Source organism: Symphalangus syndactylus, chromosome 12 (genome assembly GCF_028878055.3).
Source record: "Symphalangus syndactylus isolate Jambi chromosome 12, NHGRI_mSymSyn1-v2.1_pri, whole genome shotgun sequence".
NCBI lineage: Eukaryota > Metazoa > Chordata > Mammalia > Primates > Hylobatidae > Symphalangus > Symphalangus syndactylus.
In genome coordinates, this window is record NC_072441.2 from 141,488,834 (window position 1) to 141,502,596 (window position 13,763).

At 37.4% G+C, this 13,763-nt stretch overlaps 1 protein-coding gene across 5 annotated transcripts in view; it reads right to left on the reverse strand.

The window, feature by feature from the left end:
- Window positions 1–2,227: 2,227 nt before the first annotated feature.
- Window positions 2,228–13,763, reverse strand: part of LOC129468935 (protein argonaute-3) — a 133,202-nt gene continuing 121,666 nt past the window's right edge. For all 5 annotated transcript variants that reach the window (XM_055254949.2, XM_063627904.1, XM_063627905.1 and 2 more), the window contains 2 exons: window positions 10,281–10,480; window positions 2,228–9,789 (listed from right to left, as the gene is read on the reverse strand). In XM_055254949.2, coding sequence (XP_055110924.1) covers window positions 9,681–9,789; window positions 10,281–10,480 — 309 coding nt within the window. In that variant the 3' untranslated portion in view covers window positions 2,228–9,680. The remainder of the gene's footprint in view (window positions 9,790–10,280; window positions 10,481–13,763) is intronic.

Below are 13,763 nucleotides of genomic sequence, written 5' to 3' on the forward strand. Positions count from 1 at the left end.
ATCTGCCCACCTCAGCCTCCCAAAGTCAGGGATTACAGGCGTGAGCCACCGTGCCCGGCCCAGAGGCAACTTTTAAAATGTTGGTTTTCAGGAACTACATGTCTGCTAACCTTGGACATGTTGAAATGTAATGAATACAACTATTAAGGTTATAAGCGCAATAAATATCCTTAAAAGGGGACATACACTCACAGCAAAAATATTTTGCTTTTTTTTTTGAGACGGAGTCTTGCTCTGTCGCCCAGGCTGGAGCGCAGTGGCATGATCTTGGCTCACTGCAACCTCCGCCTCCTGGGTTCAAGCCATTCTCCTGCCTCGGCCTCCCCAGTAGCTGGGATTACAGGCGCGTACCGCCAAGCCCAGCTAATTTTTGTACTTTTAGTAGAGACGGGGTTTCACAATATTGGGCAGGCTGGTCTCCAATTCTTGACCTCGTGATCCGCCCGCCTCGGCCGCCCAAAGTGCTGGGATTATAGGTGTGAGCCACCACGCCCAGCCACATTAATTTGCTTTTAATTAGTAGTAACAGATTCTTATAATCAGAGTATAAATCTGTACTATCTGTATATAATTAGTACTTGATGTGTGTGGGGGGTGAAGGAAGTATCTCAGAATAGTATATTATAGGGCAAACTAATGTAACTGGCAAAAATGCAAAAAGAAATGAAATGGCTAATCTCTACAAGAAATCACATGCTGATCTATTTTAAACTGTAAAACTTTACATCATATAAAAATAAAATTTTCCCATTTATAATTACCTGACACTTTCCCATTTCCTTGCCTCTCAGTGGAACACACTACAGTAAAATGTCATACATTGAGCTCCAATAATCTAGAATTGAAAACCCAGAGGATGGAATACAGTTTATCTTTTAACCACTTATAGAAATTTCTTAACAAGCAAATTCATGATGTAAAAATACAATGCAAGTATTTTACCTGCTTAAGGGAATATACTTTTTTCATGTACTTTTATTTATTTTTATTTTTATTTTCTGAGATGGAGTTTCACTCTTGTTGCCCAGGCTGGAGTGCAATGGCGCGATCTTGGCTCACTGCAACTTCCACCCCCCGAGTTCAAGTGATTCTCCTGCCTCAGCCTCCCGAGTAGCTGGGATTACAGGCACCTGCCACCATGCCCAGCTAATTTTTGTATTTTAGTAGAGACAGGGTTTCGCCATGTTGGCCAGGCTGGTCTCGAACCCCTGACCTCAGGTGGTCTGCCTGCCTCGGCCTCCCAAAGTGCTGTGATTACAGGCGTTAGCCACCGCACCCAGCCCATGTACTTTTATTTTAAAAGTTAACATTGTTAACAAAGTTAACCAATATCCATAATCTTGATCTTGGCCAGATGCAGTGGCTCATGGCTGTAATCCCAGCACTTTGGGAGGCTGATGTGGGAGAAGCACTTGAGCTTAGGAGTTCAAGACCAGCCTGGGCAATATAGTGACCCCACCTCTAAAGAAAAAAACCACTGGCTGGGCGTGGTGGCGCATGTGAGTAGTCCCAGCTACTTCAGAGGCTGAGGTGGGAGGATAGCCTGAGCCCAGGAGTTTGAAGTTATAGTGAACTATGATTGTGCCACAAAACAAAACAAATAATCTTGACCTATTCACTAGGAAACTGGACTGTCTATATATAATTGAACTTAATATTCTATAATCATTCTTTTTACTGCCTTCCAATTTATTCACATTCATAAATTATTACTATTTAAATTTTTAATTAGCTGAAGAACTCTATTAATCAGTCTTTATACCTGGCTCTCCCTAGCCACTTAAACTCTGATTTCTTCATTGATACTCAGGGATTCAATCGACTTTAGAAGTATGCTAGGGAAAAGATCAGGGTAGCAAATCTTCCATATAACAAATTATGGGGGAAAAGTTTCATTTCAAAGTCAATTATCAATGAATTTTGAATCATTTGCTATTGGTTTTCCAGGCCTACAAAAATGGTGTCTTAATTCTAATGCTGAAAAATGTGACCATTTAAGCCGTTTCAATGTACTTAAAGTTAAAAAAAAAAAAGGCATGTAACAATTATTTATTTGACAGGTTTCCCCAAAACTGCAATCAGGTAAAATAAATCCAATCTGTTATGTTAGTTTGTTACTAAAGGGAAAAAAAGGATCAAACTTACAGGAAAGCCCCACCTCCCCTCCACATGGAGAAATCTGTCTAAAGACTGTCTTTAATGCCCACTATATAAACAACATTAAATATTCTAAGTTACAAAATAGTGTTAATGGTTTATTGGTAAAAATCCAAACTCTAGAGTTTATGGAATTCGTAGTTTGGTTGGTATATTAACACTCCATCTTAATCTTTGCTGCTATTACAAAGAATGAGGAAAGCTAGAAATATCTATAAAAATAAAATACCTTAAAACCAACAAGCAAAATATAAAAGTTGCACACAAATTGCCAATAAATATAAACATCACAATAGAAAAATTAATCTTAACAAAAATAAACTCATAATTGCTATTAAGACATTATAAAAACAAAAAAGTTTAATGTGCATGTATATTTGCAAACAGACACAGTACACTCCAAACAATATAATTTTACTATCATTATTATATAATGCAGCATACAAGGTTACTGAGGTGTGGTATTTTTTTTGTTGTTGTTTGCTTTTAGTCTTATTTTCTGGAAGAATGCTCACCAAATTCACAGGAAACAAGTGCCTAGATGATCATTTACTGCTATTTACTGCTTCCTGGTATGGAGCAAAGTTGCCCTCTGGTAGGTAACTACATTTCTAATTAGTATGAAAGGTCCTGCTATTTTCCTTTCTTTTGCTTATTTCCCCTTAAGCACAATTTTGTACATCCTACTTCTATTTAACTGATCATACCCTTTTAAATGCCTTGTCATCATTTTTCATAGTTCCTGCATCCTAGAAAAAACAAAAAATCATTTAAAATATTCCTTGGTGTCTAGAAAAGAAAATTTCTCTAACAATAGAGATCATCATTTTGCTTTCTCACTTAAGCTGATCTGAATGATGATTTGGTACTGCCTTTATGAGCAGTCCTTCTTAATAATGACTAATTAGGCCGGGTGTGGTGGTGCATGCCTGTAATCCCAGCTACTTGGGAGGCTGAGGCACGAGAATCACTTGAACCCGGGAGGCGGAGTTTGCAGTAAGCTGAGATCGCACCACTGCACTCCAGCCTAGGTGACAGAGTGAGACTTTGTCTCAAAAAAAAAAAAAAAAAAAAGATTAATTAGAAAATGTTGCCTATGATTCCAGGCAAGTTACATTTCCCTTTGGACACTGGTACTATACCCATAATCTTGTTAAAAAGTTAAGTAGGTTTGCTGTTTTATGTGCATTATGGATTTCCTCCAACACAGTTGGGAATTAAAAGAGGTAATTCTACTAAATATTTTGTTTTCAAATTTACAAAATAAATTTGGTGAGCATTTACCTAGATACTTTACTGCATAAAAGCTTTTCTTGGTTCCCTTGGACGAGATTCAGGACAACAACTAACATTATTTTTATGAAACTGTCACACTCTTGGAGTTCTAAAATAATTTATCTTTAAAATTCTTAGCTTCGTGCTATTTGAAAAATAAAAATCTACAGCACCATCTTCTGAAAAGGCACTTTCTAAGAACCGCCTTGCTTTAAAAAATGATTAAAAAATTTAACTCAAGAGTCTATGCCCTGACAAACATCTTTGCTTTACTGAGACCCTAACATAGATACATCAGATTTTGGTTACCTTAGAAATTAGTCTAAAAAAGGAAGGGACCCCAATGGCTGGATAGGTGATTTGATAGGATTCTAATTTTATCACACCATTTACCTGATACTTCAACAGGGTTTCTCACTGGTAAATCTCAACCCTCTATATTGAATTTATCATCCTTCTGTCTTTAATTCAAATTAAAATCTTTAACTTCCATATTTTAAGAACAAAAGATTCTTGAGATTTAATCAATGATGTAAACATCTGGAGTACTAGTTTTGATGGGTAAAGTAATATAAATGTCAATGAGTAGTAGGTAATATTAGCACAAGCCTTGACCATTATATCTTAGTTTGAAAAATTATGTTGACTGACATGGAAAATTACAAACTTAAATGTGCCATTTTAAAAGTAGGAAAAAAGTCAAAATAATTTTTCCCTTTGTGTGTGTGTGTGTGTGTGAGATTATATATATACACACTCATACACACACACACACACACACACACTCCCCCTCCCTGCTTCCTGGGACTCAGCTTGGCATTCACTAATCACAGTATCATTTCTAACATTGCAACTGATCGAGAATGTTCTTAGTATAAACAGGACTTTTTTAAAAGCTTTTTTGGAGAAAATTCTCACTTTCTGATTTCTGTACTGACTTACCTATTCTTGGCTTATTTTTTGACCCCTATAGAATCACAAAAGTGCTTTTCTATGATCAAATATGAGGACTGAAATAGGAAAACAAGGGTTCTAAATTAGGGTTATACTGCTACACAGGAAGGCGTTACTTGATGTCAAACCTCCCAACAATTCTTACTGAAGCTTTAAGACATTTATGAATTCTCAGAAAGAATGAAAATAATGAATACTTCATATGGATAAAGCCAAAATAAAGATGCCAGACTAATGATATTTTTGCAGCTTGACTAACTAATAAAAGGTAATTTAAGTAGCAAGTTACTGTTAAGGGCAACCTGCCTGTTCAACAGAAGAACATCTAAGAGGATAAGCTAAGCAAACATTTAACTCAGGTTTAATGATACTGAATGAAAATTTTGCAGAGTTGTCAGTTAAACTTCTTGGTAAAAATATTAAAATCAAGTTTGAAATAGGAAGACTGCAACATATTCTAGCTGTATCCAAGTCGTTTGCTTCTTGAATTTCATAAAAATCACTGCCCTTGGCAAATTCATGTAGGTCTCTAAACAGATCCATCAAGTTCCTTGAGTCACAAATGGTCTCTAATTCCTGGTGTGCAATCCATCTAAATACTTTGGATCCATCACTGGCATGCTTAGCGCTCACCCTTTCCTTGAACACAGAGATCCGCTGCCAGTCATTCCTGCTGAAGGGCAAGTCAGCTTTTATTTCCCTAGACATGCCTTAAGTCTTTCGTGATTCTGTCTGTCAGAAGGCCTATCCTCCTAAAATCCATTAGAGAATACACAAGTAAACACTAGGCAGTGGTGGGCTGTGGAGAAGCTAGCTTGGAAACTGGTCTAGATCTTTAGAAGGCTGAGAATCCCTGTGCTGGAAAGCAGAGATGCCGCTATCAAGTGCCTTCTGAAACACTCAGTAATTCCTACTAGAACCCCTGCCAGACTCTCTTCTAGGAATAGAAATATATTAATAGGTTATAAACAGGGATTTCCCTTAGAACAATAGTTTCTCCAAGAAACTTGTTAGAAGATCACTATTAAGAAAAAGAAAGGGAATCTAATATTTCTGTTGAAATGTGCCAAAAAACCAGTACTGAGGAGGCTGAGGTACCCTTTTTCAAACTGTAAAAGTCAAAATCTACATTTCTAAAACAAAGAATATCCTGATATTAAATTGAAACTAAAATGGCAGCACCCTTTGTTACTTTGATATTCCGTGTCCTTACTCTTAGGAAAAAAAAGGGTCTAACACTAGCCTTGAATCCTGCTTATCTCCTTATTGTTTAGTGCAGTAACTGTCAGACTCTACTTAAATAAATATAGCAGCTACAGTATTGGAAGTGTATGGTCCTCCATGCCAGTAACGTGATACTGTAATATAATACATGTATCAGCACTTTATGTAGACAGATTAACCATCAAGAATATACATTAAACTCCCAACTCTTCTTCATATGAAAATCAATTATCTAGTTGCCAGACTGATATTTTACAGTCAGTCTTGTAAGACACATCATAGAAAAAAGAAGACCAAAATTTAGCATTCATGATATAGTTAGTGAGCAAGGGCAGGAGCAGAAGGGCCACTGTGAATTTCATGTTTAACTTAAAAAAAAGCAAAACTTTTTTAAAATAAAAAAGATTAGAAATTCTACACCAGAAGTGCAACAATAAATAGGACAAATTTCAAGAAGCATTGGTCACTTAGCCTTTTATCTTAAAATTCTAAGCACAAGTTTTCTTGTAATTAAGAACCAGTGGTAATTAATATACCATTTGTTAGCAAAATAGAAATATAGTATACATATTCTTTCAAGTTAATCAACTTTAAACTAGCTCTTACACTAGCTGACTAGTGTAAGAGCACTCTTAAAAAGAAATCACTCAAAAGGTAAAGCTTTATAATTTAGAAAAAATATTTTTCATCTTAAAAAAGTTCTTCCAAATAGATTTAAATTAAGGGCTCCACTCTAGCATATATGAGTGACTGAAAATTAGGTGACAGAGTCCATAGAGAAAGGGTATCTATAGTCACTCCCTAAAGTTTCCCACATGAATCTGTGCAGCTCCCATGATAAAGGAAGATGTTTTACTCACATTGACCAAGCATAGATGAATTAACTTTTTATCATCTTGGGTATACTATTTTCTTCTCTTGCCCATGATCCTGACTATATTCAGTAAAATTTCAGTGTAAAAAAATCCATCTTTATAGGAAATTTTTCTGGAGGAGATGGGAGAAGGCTGGGAGAAAAAATGTATATACGATACAAATATTACCTTTTGTAAAGTTCTTTGCAACAGTGTTGTAAATTGCATTTCAGACACTTCAAAATAATAAACACACAAAATACAGTACTTTCGTAGTTTTCTGGCAGAGGGACAAAAGATTTCATGCCTGTCGGAGGACATGGGCTCAGATTTTAGGCTCAAAATACAGTGAATTGGCAATAATAGTGGATTACAGGTAAGAGAGAAACTAAAGATCTTAAATCCATTAGGTTTCATGTGCAGATGGAATTCTGAAAGGCTAACAACAATGCCCACTGGAAACAATCTGTAGTATCTATACTCTGAACCAGTGCAAAAAAAAAAAATCAAAATGCAATTTTCATGAGTTACAAAGTGCAAAGCTCCCCTGAATCCAATGTTACTGATAAACTCGGTTTTGATAGCTTTATAGTACTTTTTAACACCTTAAAGTGTAATCAATAAAAGTTTTGTAAAACAATTTCCCACATTTCAGTGATTTAACTGATTTAAAATGATCAAAGTCCTAACTTCCTTTGTTACTATCACCTTAATTTTAAAAGGAAAGTTCCACTGGTGATACATTAGCACAAGTTTTAAAATATTATCTTGCATTTTCCTGATTCATTTTAGTAAATGAAAATGAGCATCTAGCCAATATGATTCTTCAATAAACACATCTATTTGCAAATAATTTAAATATGTTAAGCTATTCACGATTATTTCTTATATAAAAGTTCAACTTTATTTCTAATATTCAAGTTGGACTCATTTAGGCAATTTCACTTCATTTTCATTATGATTTTTTTTTCTTTTGAGATGGAGTTTTGCATTTGTTGCCCAGGCTGGAGTGCAATGGTGCAATCTTGGCTCACTGCAACTTCCACCTCCTGGGTTCAAGCAATCCTGCCTCAGCCTCCCGAGTAGCTGGGATTAGAGGTGCCTGCTACCACGCCCAGCTAATTTTTGTATTTTTAGTAGAGATGGGGTTTCACCACGTTGGCCAGGCTGGTCTCAAACTCCTGAGCTCAGGTAATACACCTGTCTCGGCCTCCCAAAGCGCTAGGATTATAGGCATGAGCCACCGCATCCAGCCTTTTATCATGATGAATTTTAAAAGATATGCTTTAAAACCGAAAATTACAAAACTTTCCTTCTGAAATTAAGGCTGTATTATTTGCCCTTTTAAATTATGGAGGTGCCTGTTCCTCCTACTATCCATGGTAAAGATGCAAACAGACACAACTTTCCTTTAAAACTGCTTATTGCACTAAAGGATAGCAAAAACAAGTTGTCAGTTCTTAAAATAAACATGATTATATGTCTATAAAAGATGCTGCCAATACAATTCTATAATTATTAAAGCACTATTCTAATAAATATAAAAGAAAAGGAAGCTACACTTCCAAACACATACATATGTGTTTATATACACACACATACATGTATATATAAAAAATATATGAAAATCACATTAAGGTATGAGAGGCAGCAAGTAAACTATCAAAAAACAAAACAAAAAAATCCCTCAACAAACCCTTCTCTCTCTCTACTCAATTTCAGAGGTCTCAACCCTACAGAGTTCTAATCTTTTAAAATATTTACCCTTTATAAAATCTTTAAAGAATTTCCATGTATAACCCATAGAAACAGAAGGCTTCAGAAAACACATCACTTATCAGAGAGAAAGAGTTACAACTTCTGACAGGTTTTATATTTATAGCAGCTTTAACAAACTCACTAAAGAAAAAGAATAGTAGGCCGGGTGTGGTGGCTCACGCCTGTAATCCCAGCACTTTGGGAGGTCGAGGCGGGTGGATCACAAGGTCAAGAGATCGAGACCATCCTGGCCAACACGGTGAAACCCCGTCTCTACTAAAAATACAAAAATTAGTTGGGTGTGGTGGCACATGCCTGTAGTACCAGCTACTCGGGAGGCTGAGGCAGGAGAATTGCTTGAACCCGAGAGGCGGAAGTTGCAGTGAGCCGAGATCTCGCCACTGCACTCCAGCCTAGTGACAGAGCGAGACTCTGTCTCATAAAAAAATAAAAAACAAAAAAAAAAGAAAAAGAAAAAAGAGAAGGAATAGTGCAGGTTGCTACTGCTTATATACAAATTGCCCAAATGGTAAATGTATGTTCTGAGCGGGAGGGGAGAGACACACTCTCACAGAAAGTTATTTTATGTATATATATGTGTGTGTATGTGTCTGTGTATGTATGCATACATATATATATATATAAAATTTTGTTTCTTAAGACAGTAATATCAAGAGTTGAGAACTCAGAATTGTGTATGAGATAGGAGTCAGGAGTAGGGTATGCAAAATAAAAGTAGAAATCTAGTTTGCCATATTTTATATTCAAACGAACCAGATACGTCAACATTTGAATGTCACTGGTAGGATTAGGAAAAAAATGTAGGTGATGAAGGCAAGGGAAATAGAGAAATAAAGGCGGTAGTGGGGGTAGAATAAAAGGGAAAGAAAGTTCCCCAGTGGAATGAACTCTAAAATATATAACAGACACATATATATCTATTATCAATCCAGATCTAGATATATATGCATATGAAGTATGGATGTATATATTTTAAAAATACACAGACACCTTTTACAAGAATAGATGAATGCACATTTTTTGCACATATAATTTTGAAAAATCACTTTGATTATTCATGAAGGTGTGTATTTTTTAAACCATCATTTACTTTTTCTTTACTTTTTTTTTGCAAAGATAGTTGTGCTGCCAAGCAACTTGAGGTAAAGGCATTAAAAGGGTTAGACTACAAGAAATGAAAACAAAACAATTGCGATACTTCCTATAGGAGACCGCACAAAAAGCAGTTGGCTGGTTTCATATTGCATAATGATGCTGTGTTCCTTGATGAAGTAAACAATCTTCCTTGTATTAACATAAGGATCAGACCTTGGCCCCCACACAGTGTTGGTTTCTGTATGGCTGGAGGTGTCCTTACTCAATTGACTCCACTGGAAACATACGTTGTATGTCAATTCATCTTTCAGTACTTCCTCTCAGAGAATATACTTGGACTATTTAAGCGAAGTACATTGTGCGTAAGGTATCTTGGTGAATCTGTACAGCCTTGGCAAGAGCTTGTGGATCTCGCCCATTGCTTTGTCCTGAAACGTGACTTCCTTCAGCACTGTAAGAGAAGTGGCAATGAACACAAAAACAAACTTTCTATTCTGATGTAATAATTCCAAAAAATATTATTTGTTGTAGAAAATTTCAAAATTATTAACAAATAAGAGACTGGTGTGACAATCTATGTGTCCATCACTCAGCTTCAATCACTGTTAACTAAAGGCCAACTTTGCTTTACTTCTCTCACCTCCCCAGAATTAATTAGAAGCCAACCCACATATCATATCATTTCGTCTATCTATGTGAATGTATCACTTTATTACCTATAATCTCTCCTTGCAATCAATGTGGTAAAACAACTAAGTTACTCTATGATTCTATTACTAATGAGCCTAGACAATATATTTCAATAGGAAACCTTGGGCAGTCAGTTCTGTCATCACTTTTCACATGGATCACTGACTCCGCTAATAGCTTGTGGAACTTGAAAATCCTACCATGCAGACAATATTTGGATTGGGGTGAGAACCTGTTATGTTTTTATATTACCTGTCATGTTCTTTGTCCACGAGATGATATCTGGCTCTAAATGCTACCAGGTGAGCATAATACGCTGGTGCAGGTATAGAAACAGATCGTGTACAGCGTACGTAAGTGTGGCAGAGCTGGTAAGTTAGCAGCTGAAGTTCATCTGCAGTAAAGCAGTTATCATCCCACAAAACATGATAGTGTGAAGGACGACTGGTACCCTATAGAGAAGGCAATGACATACACTGTTGAATTTTGAACTCTTTTTGTTTTGTTTTGTTTTTTGAGACAAAGTCTTGCTCTGTTGCCCAGGCTGAAGTGCAATGGCGTGATCTCAGATCACTGCAACCTCCACCTCCCGGGCTCAAATGATTCTCGTGCCTCAGCCTCCCCAGTAGCTGGGATTACAGGCATGTGCGATCGCGCCCAGCTAATTTTTTGTATTTTTAGTAGGGACAGGGTTTTGCCATGTTGGTCAGTCAGGCTGGTCTCAAACTCCTGACCTCAAATGATCTGCCTGCCTCAGCCTCCCAAAGTGCTGGAATTACAGGCGTGAGCTACTGTGCTGAGCCCAATTTTGAATTTTAATAAATATTTAATACCAAGTCACATAAAAAACAGGTTTGGCACTTTGGGAGGTCAAGGTGGGAGGGTAGCTTGAGGCCAGGAGTTCAAGACCAGCCTGCACAACACAGTGAGACTCCATCTCCACAAAAGGTAAAAAAAAAAATTAGCCAGACGTGGTGGCATGCACCTGTAGTCCCAGCTACCTGGGAGGCTGAGGCAGGAAGATCACTTGAGCCCAGGAGGTAAGGCTGCAGTGAGCTATGATCCCGTCATTGCACTCCAGCCTGGGTGACATAGTGAAACTTTGTCTCAATAAATAAATACATGAAATGAAATGAAATAAAATAAAATAGAAAAGTAAAGCTGGGAAGATGTATAAAGAACAGTTTTTAGTCTCTGTGAAATATTCTTGGTTATTTGCTGACTACAGCAGAAGTTTCGAACTGATATCCTAAAGGAAATCTGTTCAGGCTGGGCATGGTGGCTCATGCCTATAATCTCAGCACTTTGGGGAGGCTGAGGTGGGAGGACAGCTCAAGCCCAGGAGTTTGTGACTAGCTTAGGCAACACAGGAAGGCCTCATCTCTACAAAAAGATTTAAAAAATTAGCCAGGTGTGGGCCAGATGTGGTGGAGATCAAGACCATCCTGGCCAATATGGTGAAACCCCATCTCTACTAAAAATACAAAAATTAGCTAGGCATGGTGGTGCGTGCCTGTAAGCCCAGCTACTCAGGAGGCTGAGGCAGGAGAATCGCTTGAACCAGGGAGTTGGAGGTTACAGTGAGCCAAGATCGTACCACTGCACTTCAGCCTGGTGACAGAGCGAGACTCTGTCTCAAAAAAAAAAAAAAAAAAATTAGCCAGGTATGGTGGTGTGGACCTGTAGTCCCAGCTAGTCGGGAGGCTGAGGCAGGAAGGTTGCTTGAGCTCAGGAAGTCAAGGCTGCAGTGAGCAGTGATTGTGCCACTGCACTCCAGCCTGGGCAACACGGCAAGACCCTATCTCAAATAAATAATAAAACAAAAATAGGCTGGGTGTGGTGGCTCACGCCTGTAATCCCAGCACTTTGGGGGGACAAGGTAGGTGGATCATTTGAGGTTAAGAGTTTGAGACCAGCCTGCCCAACATGGCAAAACCCCCTCTCTACCACAAATACAAAAAAATGAGCCGGGTGTAGTGGCATGTGCCTGTAGTCCAGCTACTTGGGAGGGTGAGGCAGGAGAATCTCTTTAACCTGGGAGGTGGAGGTTGCAGTGAGCCGTGACTGCACCAGTGCACTCCAGCCTGGGTGACAGAGCGAGACTCTGTCTCAAAAAAAAAATAAATAAATAAAAATAAAAATTTTAAAAGTTAAAAAAAAAAGGAAAACTGTTCCCTAAGGTTTCTGGTTAAATATATTGGAGAAATATTCCTATCTTGAAGATTCATAATGGTCATTTGCATATCAATGGTCTTCAAAAGTTCCATAATAAAAAAAAATCTGTTTAACAGCATTTCTAAAACTTAACTTGAAGAGAGAATCTTTCTCCTCTTGTGATTTTTAAAATACAGTCATCTGGATGCAATGTGGTATTTATTAAATACGGGAGGAAACACTAGGTTAAAATATATAATCCAGTCATATAGGATTTATTTACTTATTTATTTAGAGACAGGGTCTGCAGTCTCAACCTCCCAGGCTCAGGTGATCCTCCCCTCAGCCTCCAGAGTAGCTGGGACTACAGGCACCCACCACCACACCCAGCTAATTTTTTTATTTTTTATAGAGATGAGGTTTTGCCACGTTGCCCAGACTGGTCTCCAACTCCACTCGCCTCGGCCTCCCAAAGTGCTGAGATTACAGGCCTGAGCCTGATATATATAGGTTTTAATCCCTAGAAGATACTATTAACTTTTTTTGGCTTTTGTTATTTTTCATGGACACAATAATTACACATATTTATGAGGTACAGTGTAATATTTTGATACACATATATAATGTATAATGATCAAATCAGGGTAATTAGGATATCTATACCTCAAACATTGTGTCAGGAAAATTCCAAACCCACTCTCCTGGTTATTTGAAAATATACAATAAGTTGGTAATTATAGCCATCCTATAGTGCTACAGAATATTAGAACTTATTCCTCCTACCTAGTTGTAATTTTGTATCTGTTAACCAGTCTTTGGTAACCCCCCTCCCTTTCCTGCCTCTAGTAACTACTATTTTACTCTCTACTTCTATGACATCAACTTTTATAGCTTCCACCAGTGAGATCACGCAATATTTATCTCTCTGTGGTTGGTTTATTTCGCCTAATATAATGTCCTCCAGGCTCATCCATGTTGCCACAAATGACAGAATTTCATTCTTTTTTGTGGCTAAAGAGTATTCCATTGTGTATAAATACCATATTTTCTTTATCCATTCATCTGTTGAGGGACACTTAGGTTGATTCCATCTCTTGCCTATGGTAATAGTACTGCAATAAACATGGGGATGCAGATATCTTCTTGACACACTGTCTCCTTTCCTTTGCATATATACTCAGTAGTGGGATGGCTGGATCATATAGTAGTTTTAATTTCAGTTTTATGAGGAACTGCCATACTGATTTCCCTAATGGCTGTACTAATCTACATTGCCACCAATAGTGGATATGAGTTCCCCTTTCTCTGCATTCTTTGTCTTTTTGATAATGACTATATTAATTTGAGTGAGATGATATGTCATTGTGATTTTAATTGGCATTCCCCTGGTGATTACTGATGTTCAGCATTTTTTCATATACCTGTTGGTCATCTCAATGACTCTCTTGAGACATCTGCCTATTTTAAAATCAAGTTATTCTGTTGTTGTTGTTGAGTTGTTTGAGTTCTTTGGATATCCTGGATATTAATACCTTGTTTTTTTGAGACAGAGTCTTGTTCTGTTGCCCAGGCTCATTGCAG